The sequence below is a fragment of the Mustelus asterias genome, chromosome 2 (assembly GCF_964213995.1).
Source record: "Mustelus asterias chromosome 2, sMusAst1.hap1.1, whole genome shotgun sequence".
Taxonomy (NCBI): Eukaryota; Metazoa; Chordata; class Chondrichthyes; order Carcharhiniformes; family Triakidae; genus Mustelus; species Mustelus asterias.
The window spans coordinates 54,710,068-54,727,318 of record NC_135802.1 but is presented as its reverse complement, the minus strand read 5'-3'; the positions used below and the strand labels follow the sequence as shown (position 1 = coordinate 54,727,318).

At 43.3% G+C, this 17,251-nt stretch overlaps 1 protein-coding gene across 5 annotated transcripts in view; it reads right to left on the bottom strand.

The window, feature by feature from the left end:
• akap9 (A kinase (PRKA) anchor protein 9) overlaps nucleotides 1–17,251 on the bottom strand; it is a 200,873-nt gene that overhangs the window by 162,189 nt on the left and 21,433 nt on the right. For 3 of the 5 annotated variants that reach the window (XM_078235519.1, XM_078235549.1, XM_078235528.1), the window contains exons 4-5: nucleotides 13,492–13,563; nucleotides 11,242–11,412 (exon numbers count right to left, since the gene is read on the bottom strand). In XM_078235519.1, coding sequence (XP_078091645.1) covers nucleotides 11,242–11,412; nucleotides 13,492–13,563 — 243 coding nt within the window. The remainder of the gene's footprint in view (nucleotides 1–11,241; nucleotides 11,413–13,491; nucleotides 13,564–17,251) is intronic. The other 2 variants (XM_078235539.1, XM_078235556.1) reach the window with 2 other exon arrangements.

Below are 17,251 nucleotides of genomic sequence, written 5' to 3'. Positions count from 1 at the left end.
CTCATTTACAGTCCAGCAGTAAGGAGCTCACCCCAGTATCACATAAATCCTGATGAGCTCTCCTCTTATGTTCGCAGGACAAGATGACCCACAACAAGTTAGGTGGGTGATTACGTTACTTCTTCCATGGAGAGGCTGAAGACTGTCAAAGAGTGGCAGATCCATGAGACCAAACAATGGGCGTCTGGTTCTAGCAGGAACCTGCAAACCATCATTAGTGATAGACAACAATATTACAGTAGGCCACTGAGGTGGATAGTGCCACTGGACACCGCTCCAGAAAAGATTTTGGCCTCCAGCTGCTGCCTCTCTCTCCTGGACCTTGAAAGTCCAATCTCTGTGACACTCAAATGATTTGTAGGAAAGCCTGTAACCAGATATCACAATGGCTTCCTCCGAACTCTTCCCATCTTAAAGCCCATCATCATGGCAATGGAAATCACATGGGCCTTGTATCCAGGTAGAAATGCTAATTAACTATCCTTCAGGGGCTAACTATCTTTCATCTTGGAATTAAATGGATAGTTTAGAACACAACTGTTTACAACCTGGTATTCTCAACGCCTTTCTTCACTTTTGAAGACTCCCACTCTACCCACTTAGCACACAGGTTGATGCCAATGTCTTCAAGTGGGAACACTTGGCACCTTCTTCCCTGTAAAGCAATCTGGCTCCCCTTAATTTCCACAATCAAATCACTCAGACTTGCTGCTAGGCAGACATCAGAAAAGGTCACACGAACCCCTTCATTTTATTTCGAATTAAAGGTACTGTCCCAAAGCTAACAAACCTATAAATAATAACTAGAAGAATCCTTTCCCAATGATCACACAATCTGGACGTTTAAATAGTAGAAAACGTTCTGGTTGATGAAAGCAGCCGGCAGGCCAAAGGGAGCCTTGATGGCAGCAGGTGGGTATTTGTGGAAATCTTGTCATGGCCACAAAACCCATGGAGCATTCAGCCTTGCTGTCCTCGGCTATTCAAATTTAAAGAACTCACCAGCCCTCTTGAAAAGAGCACCGGTCACCTCCTTGGTGCAGAGATTCAGTTGCCTGGGAGATCCAACATGGGTCCCTGTTCAATCCAGGAAGAAGGCAGTTGCACAGAAATTCAACACTGCTGCAACTCTTAAGCACAACTGGCATGGGATTACTGCCTCAGCCACTTGGGCAAAGATCAGCTTGAGGGCACATAGCTCTGCGGCGATCTCGAGAGCTGTTGGCACTGGCTCTCAGCCATTTAGTAGGTCAACGTTGTGTGAAAAACAAGGGCCAGGGCCATCAAAGAACAAAGAACAAAGAACAATACAGCACAGGAACAGGCCCTTCGGCCCTCCAAGCCCGCGCCGCTCCCCAGTCCAGGATTGAATCCTGAATCCAGGATCCCCACCCAATTTTCCAGCCTATCTACATACCAATATCCTATCCACCGAGCTGTCCCTCACAGCTACGATGCTTTGTTCATTACAACCTATTAACTTACCCCCACCCCCCCATTCCAGACCATGTGATCTCCAGGGAGAGGCGAAAACCCAGAGTGAAAAACCCCAGGGCCAATATGGGGAAAAAAAAATCTGGGAAATTCCTCTCCGACCCCCTGAGGCGATCGAAACGAGTCCAGGAGATCACAATGGCCCCGATCGGAAAATGCTTCCCAACCCTAGTCATTTCCACTTCCACGAACACCATATGAATCCCCTGCCCCCGAGACAGGTTCCCAACTATCCGCAGTATCACTCTGTACTGGCACCAGCAAGATGATCGTAGAATGAAGCCTTGAAACGAGAAACCAGGAACAATTAGCCCGCGCCGCTCCCTGGTCCAAACTAGATCACTCTTTTGTATCCCTCCATTCCCACTCCGTTCATATAGCTGTCTAGATAAGTCTTAAACGTTCCCAGTGTGTCCGCCTCCACCACCTTGCCCGGCAACACATTCCAGGCCCCCACGACCCTCTGTGTGAAATATGTCCTTCTGATATCTGTGTTAAACCTCCCCCCCTTCACCTTGAACCTATGACCCCTCGTGAACGTCACCACCGACCCGGGGAAAAGCTTCCCACCGTTCACCCTATCTATGCCTTTCATAATTTTATACACCTCTATTAAGTCTCCCCTCATCCTCCGTCTTTCCAAGGAGAACAACCCCAGTTTCCCCAATCTCTCCTCATAACCAAGCCCCTCCATACCAGGCAACATCCTGGTAAACCTCCTCTGTACTCTCTCCAAAGCCTCCACGTCCTTCTGGTAGTGTGGCGACCAGAACTGGACGCAGTATTCCAAATGCGGCCGAACCAACGTTCTATACATCTGCAACATCAGACCCCAACTTTTATACTCTATGCCCCGTCCTATAAAGGCAAGCATGCCATATGCCTTCTTCACCACCTTCTCCACCTGTGACGTCACCTTCAAAGATCTGTGGACTTGCACACCCAGGTCCCTCTGCGTCTCTACACCCTTTATGGTTCTTCCATTTATCGTGTAGCTCCTCCCTACATTATTCCCACCAAAATGCATCACTTCGCATTTATCAGCATTGAACTCCATCTGCCATTTCCTTGCCCAAATTTCCAGCCTATCTATATCCTTCTGTAGCCTCTGACAATGTTCCTCACTATCTGCAAGTCCTGCCAGTTTTGTGTCGTCCGCAAACTTACTGATCACCCCAGTTACTCCTTCTTCCAGATCATTTATATAAATCACAAACAGCAGAGGTCCCAATACAGAGCCCTGCGGTACACCACTAGTCACAGGCCTCCAGCCGGAAAAAGACCCTTCCACTACCACCCTCTGTCTTCTATGACCAAGCCAATTCTCCACCCATCTAGCCACCTCCCCCTTTATCCCATGGGATCCAACCTTTTTCACTAGCCTACCATGAGGGACTTTGTCAAACGCTTTACTAAAGTCCATATAGACAACATCCTTTGCATCTTCCCTGCTGCCTGGCCATTTGTTCTGGTGTTGCGTCCTGCAGCTGCTGCGGGGAACACCTGTTCTGATGTCTCCATAGTATCGCCATGACACTCATCACGGACATCCTCAAATCCAAGTGGATTCAACATTACAGGATAAATGAATTCTATTGCAAGTTCCAGCACGCTAGCACTCTGAGGTTGACCTCTGCTCTTTCAGTGAGCATGGCCACTTCAAGGATCTGGTCTGCTGACTGCCAATGGTCAGCTTTCAGTGAGGGGCTCTGTTCCTACACAACTCAAGCAAGAGCCTTGGAGCTCCAAATTATTCGGGCTGAAACAAAACACAACAGATTCAACTTCTATACAGGTCAGCTCTAAAGTGGCACTAGTTCAAACAGGCCCCCTTCTCAGCCACCCAGTTTAAGTGGGTGGCTTTCAGCAATCACGGGAGACCTGTGGAGTTTTCACTTAATTTGGCAGCCAGCACCAAATCTTGGCAAATTTGTCTTTAAATGGTTTTACTAGACTTATTAATGTGCCTAATTAACTTCCTGCTGCGAGAGGATGACTTTGATGCACTGGCACCCTCCCACCAGCAATTTAATTGTAAGTGACTTGAAGTTTCCCATTCAATTTAGTATCCTCAATTGCCATCTTTTACACCATGACATGCTGGATTATGTTCTACCCTTTTACTGGATGAACTATAAATGGCACAAAAGTTTGGATTTGAGGTTTATCTATTCAAGGTGCATCTCAGCCCTGTAATTAAAAACTGTACAAAGCATAGGTAAGTCTTAAATCCAGAAGAGTACGTATGTCTTATCGATACTTTTCTTGCAGCTCAGATAAATCTTTAAACTGATATTGGCATCTAAATGGAGATAAAAACGGTCTACATTTATGCAAATATTATGTACTATCATCCAGGACGATGATAGGGTTTGAGAAATTTAGTTCAAGAATAAATTACTTAATCAGTCTAACTGGAGATGTGGCTGTGTGGCTAAAAAACACTTCTTGGAGTTCAGGCACAGTTCAACTTCAGGCAGATGCAAGGAGTGTTTTGGAATCAGCGGCAAGAGTTTATGATCAGGACCGAAAACACAATGACTTCAGATTTTCCCATATTTAATTGTTGGAAACTTTCAATCAATCATTCAATACTGGAGATTGGATAAGCAGTCTGACAACTTGGACAGTGGAGACGTCAAGTGGGATGGTTGTGAGGTATAGCTAAGCACTGGAGGAGCACATAATGAGACACAGGAGAGAACCGAAGCACCAAATCTGTTCAGGAAGTGTATGAAGCCTAAAGAAAGATATTTAGAAAGCTTGATAGATGATCATTTCTTTTAAACAATATAGTGCTAACCAGAAAAGCTGAGGATTCAAAAATAACAACTTAAATGGCATTTGGTTCACATTTATGTTACACTGAAAAGCACCACAAATATTATAAAACTATAGAATCCCCACAGTGCAGAAACAGACCACCATGGCCATCGCATCTGCACTGACTCTCCGAAAGAGCATCCCATCCAGGCCCTCTCCTCCACCCTATCTCTGTAACCCCATGCATTTACCATGGCTAATCCATCTAACCTACATATCTTTGGACACTAAGGGGCAATCTAGCATGGCCAATCCAGCCAACCTGAACATCTTTGGAGTGTGGGAAGAAACTGGAGCACCCGGAGGAAACCCACACAGACACAGGGAGAAAATGCAAACTCCACAGTCATTGAAGCCCAGAATCAAACCCAGTCCCTGGTACTGTGAGGCAGCAGTGCTAACCATGGTGTCACCATGCCACTGTTATAATGGCATTGGAATGTAATGCCATTCTGTCAATGGAGAGAAAATAAAAAGCACATAGGCTATAAATAAAACTAAATGCGGAATTCTACATTGGCACATTTAACAATAGAAACCCTACAGTGCAGAAAGAGGCCATTCGGCCCATCGAGTCTGCACCGACAACAATCCCACCCAGGCCCTATCCCAGTATCCCTACATATGTAACCGCTAATCCCTCTAACCTACGCATCCCGGGACACTAAGGGGCAATTTAGCTTGGCCAATCAACTTAACCGGCACATCTTTAGACTGTGGGAGGAAACCGGAGCACCCGGAGGAAACCCACGCAGACACGAGGAGAATGTGCAAACTCCCCACAGACAGTGACTCGAGCCGGGAATCGAACACAGGTCCCTGGAGCTGTGAAGCAACAGTGCTAACCACTATGCTACTGTGCCACCACTGAGGAGGTGGTCACACCATAGCTGAAGGGACTTGAGGAAGGAAGGGAATGGGTGACCACCAGGCAGTCCAAGAAATGTAGGCAGATAGTCCCGGTCCCCTGGAGTCTCACTTGTGATTCGGTATTCCATTTTGGAGGCTGAGGAGGGCTCTGGTTTCTCCAGGGAGTGCAGACAGAGCCAAGCTTCTGGCACCACAAGCAGCAAGTCTGTACAAGAGGGGGGAAAGAGAGGTGGGGCAATAGTAATAAGGGCTTCTACGGTCAGGGGTACAGATAAACGCGACTGTGGCCAGAATGGTATGTTGCCTCCCTGGTTTCAGGGTCTAGGAGTCACTGAACAGCTGCAGGGCATTCTGAAGGGGGAGGGTGATGAGGCAGAGGTCATGGTACATGTTGGTACTAATGACATAAATAGAAAGAGGAATGAGGTCTTACATCAAGAATTCAGGGAGTTAGGCAGTAGACTAATAAGCAAGGCCTCTCAGGTTGTAATCCGTGCTAGTGATTACAGAAATAGGAGGATAGTGCACATAAATGTGTGGCTTAAGAGTTGGTGGAGGAGGGAGGGTTTTAGATTCCTGGATCACTGGGACCATTTCTGGGGAAGGTGGGACTTGTACAAGCGGGGCAGTTTACATCTGAACCAGAACGGACTAACATCCTTGCGGGATGCTTTGCTAGTCCTGTTGGGAGGAGTTTAAACTAATTTGGCAGGGGGAGGGGACACAGATTGTTAGCAGAATAAGGAATCATGCAGCAAACAAACAAGTCAGAGGGAGTGCAACTGCATTAAGTTTCAAGGGAGTAAGCCAGGCTGGATGGCCTTTACGTTAACACCAGGAATGTTGCAGGTAAAATGGATGAGTTGAAGACAAAGATTGACACGTGGAAGTGAGATATAGGAGCCATCACAGAGATATGGTTGAAGGAAGGACTCGACTGGCAACTCAACATTCCGGGATATAGAATCTTCAGGCAAGACAGGGGAGGAGATAAAAGAGGAGGAAACATTGCTTCATTAGTTAAGGAGTCAGTTACTGCAGAGAGAGATGATATCTTGCAACTTCACTGCAGTGTTAATGCAAGTCTACTTGGGACACCAATAAATAAACTTTAAGCAAGCTTTGTGGGTAGAGTTTAGGAATAAAAAAGTGCCTGCCACATTGTTGGGTGTTCATTATAGACCTCCAGATAGTTAGAGGGATATTGAAGAGCAAACATGTGCTCAGTTTGTGGAGGTGTGTAAAAACAATAACAAGAGGGTTATTGTATTAGGTGATTTCAACTTTCCCAACATGAACTGGGATATACATAGGGTTAAGGGCTTGGATGGTGTAGATTTCTGAAATGTGTACAGGAGAACTTTTAAAATCAATATGTGGAGGGTCCAACAAGGGAGGGAGCTGTGCTAGACCTGATTTTGGGGAATCAAGATGTGGAGATGCCGGCGTTGGACTGGGGTAAACACAGTAAGAAGTCTCACAACACCAGGTTAAAGTCCAACAGGTTTATTTGGTAGCAAAAGCCACTAGCTTTCGGAGCGCTTGCTGCCCCTTCTTCAGGTGAGTGGGAGTTCTATTCACAAACAGGGCACATAAAGACACAAACTCAATTTACAAAATAATGGTTGGAATGCGAGTCTTTACAGGTAATCAAGTCTTAAAGGTACAGACAATGTGAGTGGAGAGACAGTTAAGCACAGGTTAAAGAAATGTGTATTGTCTCCAGACAGGACAGTTAGTGAGATTTTGCAAGTCCAGGCAAGTCGTGGGGGTTACAGATAGTGTGACATGAACCCAAGATCCCGGTTGAGGCCGTCCTCATGTGTGCGGAACTTGGCTATCAGTCTCTGCTCAGCGACTCTGCGCTGTCGTGTGTCATGAAGGCCGCCTTGGAGAATGCTTACCTGAAGATCAGAAGCCAAATGCCCGTGACCGCTGAAGTGTTCTCCAACAGGAAGAGAACACTCTTGCCTGGTGATTGTCGAGCGGTGTTCATTCATCCGTTGTCGTAGCGTCTGCATGGTCTCCCCAATGTACCATGCCTCAGGACATCCTTTCCTGCAGCGTATCAGGTAGACAACGTTGGCCGAGTTGCAAGAGTATGTACCGTGTACCTGGCGGATGGTGTTCTCATGCGAGATGATGGCATCCGTGTCGATGATCTGGCACGTCTTGCAGAGGTTGCTGTGGCAGGGTTATGTGGTGTCGTGGTCACTGTTCTCCTGAAGGCTGGGTAGTTTGCTGCGGACAATGGTCTGTTTGAGGTTGTGCAGTTGTTTGAAGGCAAGAAGTAGGGGTGTGGGGATGGCCTTGGCGAGATGTTCGTCTTCATCAATGACATGTTGAAGGCTCCGGAGAAGATGTCGTAGCTTCTCCGCTCCAGGGAAGTACTGGACGATGAAGGGTACTCTGTCCACCATGTCCCGTGTCTGTCTTCTGAGGAGGTCGGTGCAGTTTTTCGCTGTGATGCGTCGGAACTTTCGATCGATGAGTCGAGCGCCATATCCTGTTCTTATGAGGGCATATTTCAGCGTCCGGAGGTGTCTGTTGCGATCCTCCTCATCTGAGCAGATCCTGTGTATACGGAGGGCTTGTCCGTAAGGGATGGACAATCACCAGGCAAGGGTGTTCTCTTCCTGTTGGGGAACACTTCAGCAGTCACAGACATTCAGCCTCTGATCTTCGGGTAAGCGTTCTCCAAGGCAGCCTTCACGACACACGACAGCGCAGAGTCGCTGAGCAGAGACTGATAGCCAAGTTCCGCACACATGAGGACGGCCTCAACTGGGATCTTGGGATCATGTCACACTATCTGTAACCCCCACGACTTGCCTGGACTTGCAAAATCTCAATAACTGTCCTGTCTGGAGACAATACATATCTCTTTAACCTGTTCTTAATGCTCTCTGCACTCACATTGTCTGTACCTTTAAGACTTGATTACCTGTAAAGACTTGCATTCCAACCATTATTTTGTAAATTGAGTTTGTGTCTTTATATGCCCTGTTTGTGAATAGAACTCCCACTCACCTGATGAAGGAGCAGCGCTCCGAAAGCTAGTGGCTTTTGCTACCAAATAAACCTGTTGCACTTTAACCTGGTGTTGTGAGACTTCTTAATGTGTTTGGGGAATCAAGCCAGACAGATGGTTCAGTTGATGGTGGGGAAAACATTTTAGTGATAGCAATCACAGCATGGTACAATTTAAGCTCGTTATGGGCAAGGAAATAGACAAGCTGCAAAAAACAAAAAGTTTTGGATTGGGGAGAGTTGATTTTAGTAAAATAAGACAGGATCTGGCCAAGGTAGACTGGGAACAGCTACTAATGGGAAAATCTACAGAAGAGTAGTGGGGGGCATTCAAAAAGGAAATGGGGAGGGTGCAAGAGCAGCATGTTCCCTCTAGGGTGATATGCAGGAATAACAAGCCCAGAGAACCATGGATGACAAGAGATATTCAGGATACGAGAAGGAAAAGAAAGGCTTTTAAAAAATACAAGGGAAGCAAATCGGTGGAGGCATTCCTGAGGTATCGAATGTGGAGGGTGGAGCTTAAGAAAGCAATTAGGAATGCAAAGAGGGGTATGAGAAAGTTCTGGCTGGTAAAAATAGGGAAAATCCCAAGATATATGCATATCAATGGGAAGCGGATAATCGGGGAAAGACTAGGGCCCATTCGGGACCAAGGAGTCAATCTATGGGTGGAGCCAGAGGTAGAGTGTTGAATGAATACTTCAAATCAGTTTTCAGAATGAGGACAATGGTATGGAATTCAGGGAGAGAGATTATGAGGTTCTTGAACAAACTGACAAAGGGAAGGACAAGGTACTGGAGGTGTTGGCAGCCTTAAAAATGGATAAATCTCCAAGTCCAGATGAATTGTGCCCTAGGCTGCTGTGGAAGGCAAGAGAGGAGATTGCAGGGGCTCTGACCCAAATTTTCAATTTTTCACTAGCCACAGGGGAGGTGCCAGATGACTGGAGAACAGCTAATGTGGTTCCGCTATTTAAGAAGGGTTGTAGAGATAAACGAGGGAACTCCAGACCAATGAATCTCAAGTCAATGGTAGGGAAATTAGAGAAACGTTTGAAGGAGAGCATCTATCTCCACTTGGAGAGGCAAAGCTTGATCAGAGATAGTCAGCATGGCTTTTTCAGAGGAAGGTCATGCCTAATAAATTTAATTGAATTTTTTGAGGAGCTGACCAGGTGTATAGACAAGGGTAGTGCAGTCAATGTCACTTATATGGATTTCAGCAAAGCCTTTGACAAGAAGACTTGTGGAGAAAGTAATTTCACATGGGATACAGGGTAATTTGATAAAGTGGATTCAAAATTGGCTCAGTTGTAGGAGACAGAGGGTGATGTCAGACAGCTGCTTTAATGACTGGAAGCTAGTGTCCAGTGGTGTACCACAGAGATCTGTGTTGGGCCCTTCTTATTCATCATTTATATAAATGACATTGATGATTATGTGGGGGGTAGGATTAGTAAAGTTGCAGATGACAAAGATTGGACGGGTGGTTAACAGTGAGGAAAGACAGTATTTAATGAATGGTAGGAAACAAGGAAGTTCTGTGGAACAAGGGACCTTGGCCTCTTTGTCCACAGTTCTCTGAAAGTGGAAGGGTATGTTAGTAGGGTGGTGATAAAGGCATATGGGACACTTGCCTTTATCAATTGAGGCATAGATTACAAAAGCAGGGAAGTCATGTTAGAGTTGTATAGAACTTTGGTGAGGCCACAGCTAGAGCACTGTGTGCAGTTCTGGTCACCACATTTTTGGAAGGATGTGATTGCACTGGAAGGGGTGCAGAGGAGATTCACCAGGATGCTGCCTGGGATGGAACATTTAAGTTATAAAGAGAGGTTACGTAGGCTTGGGTTGTTTCCGTTAGAGCACAGAAGGTTTGGGGGGGCGGGCGGAATTGAAGAGTCAGTCACAAGAGGACATAGGTTCAAGGTGAGGGGCAGGAGGTTTGGGGGAGGAATGTGAGGAAAACCTTTTTTACCCAGAGGGTGGTGACGGTCTGGAATGCGCTACTGGGAGAGTGGTAGAGGCAGGTTGCCTCACATCCTTTAAAAAGTATCTGGATGAGCACTTGGCACATCATAGCATTCAGGGCTATGGGTGAAGTGCTGGCAGGTGGGAGCTCAGGTGTTCCTAATGTGTCGTGTGGACTCAAAGGGCCTCTTCTGTGCTGCATGATTCTATGATTCTAATTCAACTTAATATACTTGTGTTAACTGTGAAGTCTAGAATTTATAAACAAGTTATTTCCCTACTAAAAATGACCCAAAACCGTATATCCATTATGTGGAAAAACAGAAATCAAACACGCATATGCTTGTGTGTAGAATAATGCATTACTTATAAGGAGTAAGATGATTTGATTCTAATAAGAGGAATTGCACCACCTGCGAACTTCCAAATTTAAGACAAATTTAGTACTACAAAATATACTTGTAAACCTCTACACTGAGGTCTGGGAAAACTTCCACAGTGCAACTTCTGATTCTAAAAGGAAAGGTTTTATTTGGTAATCTTCCTTTCTTTAATAAAATCGAAATATGTTGGGATATATTATAATTCTTAGATTGCATCTGAACAAAACAGCTGTAGCATCTAACACTTCAGGTCAAACAATTTTAAATTGCAACTATGCAGTAAATCTCAATAATGAACTACAAAAATAATTTATACAGATACCAGCAGAATGCTAATTTCATATGCCTGAGACAGGACCAAAGAGATAGAGAGAATCGGACAGCTAAATATGATACATTTTCTTCAGTTCAAATGTTCTTTCTTTTAAAACTAGACTGAATTAGAAATGTGGGACTTGTATTTTGACAATGAAACTGCATCGTTTAATTTAGCATCAAACAGAAGGGAATTTGAAAAACAATAATCCTGGAATTTTTGTTCGCATAAGGAAAAATGTCTTCTATATTTTAAAGTTTTTTTTTAAATTAGGTAAGCAATAAATCAGGTAAATATGCCCATCTATAAAAAAGGATAAGAAATACACAAATGGGAACAACAGAAATTTACCTGCTGGAAACCTTCCGTACCAAATACCCCCCTCAGCTCTTCAAGCTCCCTGTTCAGCTCTTCAATCTCTTGTTGTTTTGCAGTTAAATCTTCCTCCATTATCTCGAGTCTTGTCTGGAAGGGCTTTGCATCATGATCAGAGCAGGTTCCCGATATGCTAAATTCCTCTTCCTAAAGCAATTAAAATGAATTAAAACCATGTACATGTTACACTACGATTTTTAGAGAGAAGCCAGAGACAGAAAAAAATGAATTTCATAAGAGGTAGATTTAATATTAAAACATGCAGCTAGTAGCAATTTATCACTATAGCAACCATTGTCAGCAATTTGCACTTCAAGAGCTTCATGGTGCACTAGTCTATTTTTCAACCCACAGTACTTTGATGGGCAAGACTTAAAGCAGTATTATTATTTTGCATCATTTTGGCTGAGCACTTTCATGAAATATCAGAACACAGTGGCAATCTTATCAAGTTTTCAATAAGATAGTTCTAGCCATCATTTTGAAAAACTCAATAGTGAGGCTTCAAGTTAGAAAACGTAGCCCAAATTTCCAAAATTGGTAGGCACCCGAGTGGAAACTCTCCATTCTGTTCCTGAATAATTTCAACAGCACCAGTGACTGCATAGTGTGTCACTGAATTGTTCTAGATGAAAAATTCAACATTCAGTATTTGTTTTGTGCAATGTTAATTCACTGTAAGCTATCAATGTGGTTGTAACAGTTAGCTTTTGAGGAAATAAGACTGAAGATCTAGTTCCTTAGCGCCAGATCCGGTGCATGCCGAATAGGATCAAGATTTGCCGAGGTTGGGCTCCCTTCATGGGGATCACTCATGTTCAGGTTCACATTTGAATAGAAACACTTTGATTAAGCTATCCAGACCTCTGCTAGCTTCCATGGAATGGTTTCCATCCGTGTATCACTGCTTTTTAGAAGAGAGGAGACTAAAGCAAAGTTAAATGTTTTAAAAATACTACTTAAACTACAATATGTATGGTCACCTGAAAAGTGCAAGTTGAAAAGTTAAGCAAAATCATAATTTCAGAGTAATACAAGCTGCTTCTTTTTTAAATATATTCTCATTTTCATATAAAACAGTCTGTTTTTCAGAGTTGAAAGTTTTCAATAACAATGACCAATTGTAAATTTGAGGCTGCAAGAGCTCATTTATACTTGGTATAAATTAGGCATAAATCATAACATGCTGTAACTAATAAAGTCACCATGAACTCTCTTTGGTGGAAGAATTTTAGCCAACTCATCCATTTTAAAAATGTAGGTATCCCATTGTTAACGATAATGTATTATCCACTTCATTCAATAAAAACGACAACTGCATATCAAATCATTGTAAAATAAAAGCAGCAAGAAGCAGAGCCGAGATATACCTTTCTCTCCCAGTTGAAGTAGCGAAGCAGTTAATAATACCAATGTCAGTATATAGATTATGGATTAGTAAGGTATAAATACATGTTAGTTCACATATGTTAATAGAAATTAGCCTGCTAGTTACAATGGCTAAAATGGTCCCCATATAATTCTAGAGAGTATTTGGGCAAATTTACATGTTAAGGCTCAGGAATGTCAATGGAAAAAGTAAATTTTCCATGTTTCGCATTTAATATCATCCTTGTGCCAGATGAGGTACAGCGTGGAAAAAGTAAAACTATCTCCAACACAAGGTAATGGGGGAAATCAAAGAATTTGGGATTAGCACTGGAAGATGTAGCTGAGTTCGATTAGCCATGACCTAACTGAATGGTTGAGCTAGCTCAAAGGAATGAATGGCATAATCTTGCTCCCATTTCTCATGCGCTAACCTTACTCTGCACCAACTCTGGTTTTAATTCAAAAGAATGCATTTCAGCTGCACTCGCATATTTCTTCATCATTTATCTTTAGAGCTTTCTTGAATTGCCAATCAATACTGCCCTTTAGACTTATGCCAAAAAGAAATTGGACAAGCTACTTTTACATTTGTTTGGGGGAAGGAGGGGTATTAAACCACTCTGAAATGGATTCAGTCACAGGTGTCAAAAGTAAGCATTCTAACTTACTCACCAATCAGCCTGTTCACTAATTTCTATAACCTTAAGTTGACTCATTGCTGGTTATTAAAATTAATATGGAATTATTTGATTCTTAAATGTAGACAATTATATAGATTTACACTCTGGGAACCAATCCAACCATCCTGCAAAAACTCAGTCAGTAGTTGTGGATAAATATGCCAAGTTACTTTACTTCATACTGTACCCTTGTCATATCTTCTGCTTTAAATGCCAATTCTTGTGGCACTGTACAACAACCATTTGCCTGTACAAACCAAATAATATTTTTAAGCATTTTCTCATCCTAAGATTGTATGCTAAAGAAAATTATAGCATTAATGTTTAACAATACCAGGTGAAGAACATGTAACTAATATCTAACCATCTTATTACACAGTCCTATAACAGTTGGTCCACCAAAACATTCTCCTAACTTCCCTCATCTGTTATCTGTTAGGAATTAAACAAAAAATATCAATAATAATTTTTATTCAAAATTAAAAGATGATAAAAAAAATCAAATTTAATTTATTTCTTTCCTTCTCCACAAATACTTGTTGCAGCTCTCCTTATCAGAGTTTCTCCCACTTTTCTGCAGATAAACTGTTAAGAGATTGGATTTGGGGGGCCACAATAATCTGAGCAAAAAGCTGGTCCTTCATTCTGACATTGGAGATATAATTGTGATATCCAATCATTTGTGATAATGTGAACTTCGACATTTATTCCAGGACTTGCCCTTTTATTTAAATTTTCACTTCTGAGGTAAGGTCTATCACCATTGCCTTGTCTTCTTCATATTCATTCGTAATCAATGTTCCTTATCCCATGCTTTCACTTTATTTACAATTACTTGCAGTGTCTTCGGACTCTGCAATCAGATCAGTGTAATCTGTTTATCTCAAATTATTGGCATTCAATGCTGCAACCTGATGGTTCCTCCATGTATTTGAAGATAGCTTCAATATACAGGTTGAACAGTTTGGGGGACATAGCACATCTGATGTGCTCCTCTTTCGTTTGGGAAGTTGTTTGACAAGCAGGTCTCATCACTATGATTCCAGTATAAATTCTGAATTATCCTTTTATGATTTTGTCAATTTCTAGTTTGTCAAGACATTGCATTATTTCCTGATGGTAGACTCCTTCAAAGGCCTTCTCAGTCTGAAAAGTATGCATAAATAGATTTTTGTAAGGATGATATGATTAAAGTAATTACCCAGCTTTCAGAATTAAAAGGAGAGAAAACCGAAATTGATGCCTCACACCTGGAGTTAGCTAAAAATTCAGTTAATAATGAAAGAAAGGAATAGAGAAAAGCAGAAGCCTGAGTTTGAAAAAGAAATAGAAATGAAAAATGAGTTGGCAAAAGAGAAGAAAAAAATATGGATATATGAAAGCTTGAGCTTCAAAGAGAGAAATAAATCAGACAACATAGCCTGTGTGGAGTCTGCACGTTCTCCCCATGTCTGCATGGGTTTCCTCCGGGTGCTCCGGTTTCCTCCCAAAGTCCGAAAGACGTGCTGGTTAGGTGCATTGACCATGCTAAATTTTCCTTCAGTGTATCCGAACAGGTGCTGGAGTGAGGCGACGAGGGGATTTTCACAGTAACTTCATGGCAGTGTTAATGTAAGCCTACTCGTGACACTAATAAATAAACTTTTACTTTAGAATAGCTTAGGATAAAGGAAGAAAGAAGCAACAGCAATTCAGAGGGTGATTTTCATTCTGCTGAGAATTTTGATTTTAACTAAAAATCTTCGTTTAGTGCCTCATCGTATTTGAAAAGATAGCTGTGAATTTGAAGTGGCTAAAAGATGCTTGGACGTTAATGTTACAAAGAGCCCATACAGATACAGCTAGTCTGCTAGAATAGCAATCTGCTGACTATGAAAATATTGAAACAGAAATGGTAAATGCTTATGAGCTGTTCTCTGAAGCTTATCAATTAAAGTTTAGGACCATGAGGAGGAAATGTAACCAGAAATTGGTAGAATTTGCAAGAGAAAGAGAAATTCTGTTGGATCAGTAGTCTCATTCACAAAATTAGGGAAAAGTGAAAACGTGAAGGCAATTATCATTACAGAAGAAATCCGAAATAGCATTCCAGAAACCGTGAAGACTAACTTAGATGAGCATCAAGTATCAAAGATCCAAGAAACAGCAATATTGACAGATAACTATGATATCTTACAGATAGTTGTGAGTAAGAGAGAAGAGACCGAGAGAGGGAGGGGGTGGGAAGAGACCGGGGGGGGGGGGGGCGGGCGCAAAGGGGGAAGCGACGGGGGGGGGGGGGGGGCGCAAAGGGGGAAGCGACCGAGAGGGTGGAAGAGAGAAGGGGGGGGGGGGGAGGGCGAAGGGGAAGAGAGAGAGGGAGAGAGAGGAGGGTGGGGCGAATGGGAAGAGAGAGAGGGGGCGATGGGGAACAGTAAGAGAGCGAGAAGGGGGCGAAGGGGAAAAGCGAGAGAGAAGGGGAGGGGCCGAAGTGGAAGAGACAGAGAGAAAGAGAGGGGGAGGGGGCGAAGGAAGAGAGAGAGGGGGGGGCAGGGGACAGGGGAGGGGAGGGCAACAGTCAGAGAGAGAGAGAGAAGGGAAGGGGAGAGAGGGGGGTGAGGGGTGGAAGGTGAAGAGAGAGCGAGAGAGGGAGGGGGCGTGAAAGGGAAGAGAGAGCAAGAGAGAGAGAGAGAGAGAGAGGGGGGGCGTGAAGGGGAAAAGAGAGAGGGGGCACGAAGGGGAAGGAAAGAGGGTGAGAGGCCGGAGACTGTATGCGTGGGAGAAAGTGAGAGTGTGTTTGTGAGCGCACACAAGTCTAGCATACTCCCAGTCTGAGTCCTCATTCATCCTCAGACACCAACATGCACTTTTACCCATGCACACTTCGGATGCACCCTGAGACTGTCAGTGAGACAGACACACAGGCACCATCACACTCTAATATTCGACTTTATTTATTAAGTTTATTTATTAGTGTTGCAACTAGGCTTACATTAACACTGCAGTGAAGTTACTGTGAAAATCCCCTCGTCGCCACACTCCGACACCTGTTCAGGTACACTGAGGGAGAATTTAGCATGGCCAATGCACCTAACCCACACATCTTTTGGACTGTGGGAGGAAACCGGAGCACCCGGAGGAAACCCAAGCAGACATGGGGAGAACGTGCAGACTCCGCACTGACAGTGACCCAAGCCGAGAATTGAACCCGGTTCCCTGGCGCTGTGAGGCAGCAGTGCGAACCACTGTGCCACCAAGCGTTATTACTCATTTTATTAATCAAATCATTGCTTTTTTTGTGTTCAGCAAATTGTTTCTTTTCATACCTCAGTTTTTTTTAAATTCACGTTTAATGTAGTGCCATGCTTTATCTTTCCAAAGTTGGCTCTTCAACCCGTTGGTTGAGACAAATTTAGAAAGGTGGCCCCCCTCAAAATGATTGGAATAAATCTGGTCTATGGTTACCAGAGATTGTTTTATTCCCCCTTTTTTGAATGTGAGTATGCTGTTGGCATGTTTCTAATTCAGCAGGATCTTCCCAACATTAATTGACACCTTCATGACCATCAGTGCTCCATAAATATCATCTATAATCTGACCAAACATGCTTCGGTATATAACTCCTCTCTAGTGATTGGCTCGAACATTAAATCTGCTTAAGACATCTAGGTAAGTGATACAAATCATTGGGCCACAATTTGCTATCAAAATCACAGCGAGTCTACTTACTAGTAGTGCAAATCATTCATAAATCCGTGCCATGTAAGGAATACTCTAAAGTTGCAAATCGTCACACATTGCTGAACAATTTGGTTAGCTTTGCCATTAACATTGCAAAATTGAACGCATGACGTTGACCTCCCCTGTATTTGCACATGAATGGTCAGTTAAACACACTGAAGAAAGTCAAGGTTGGCGATTAGCAGCATATGTAACCCTTCTAATAGCAAGAATTA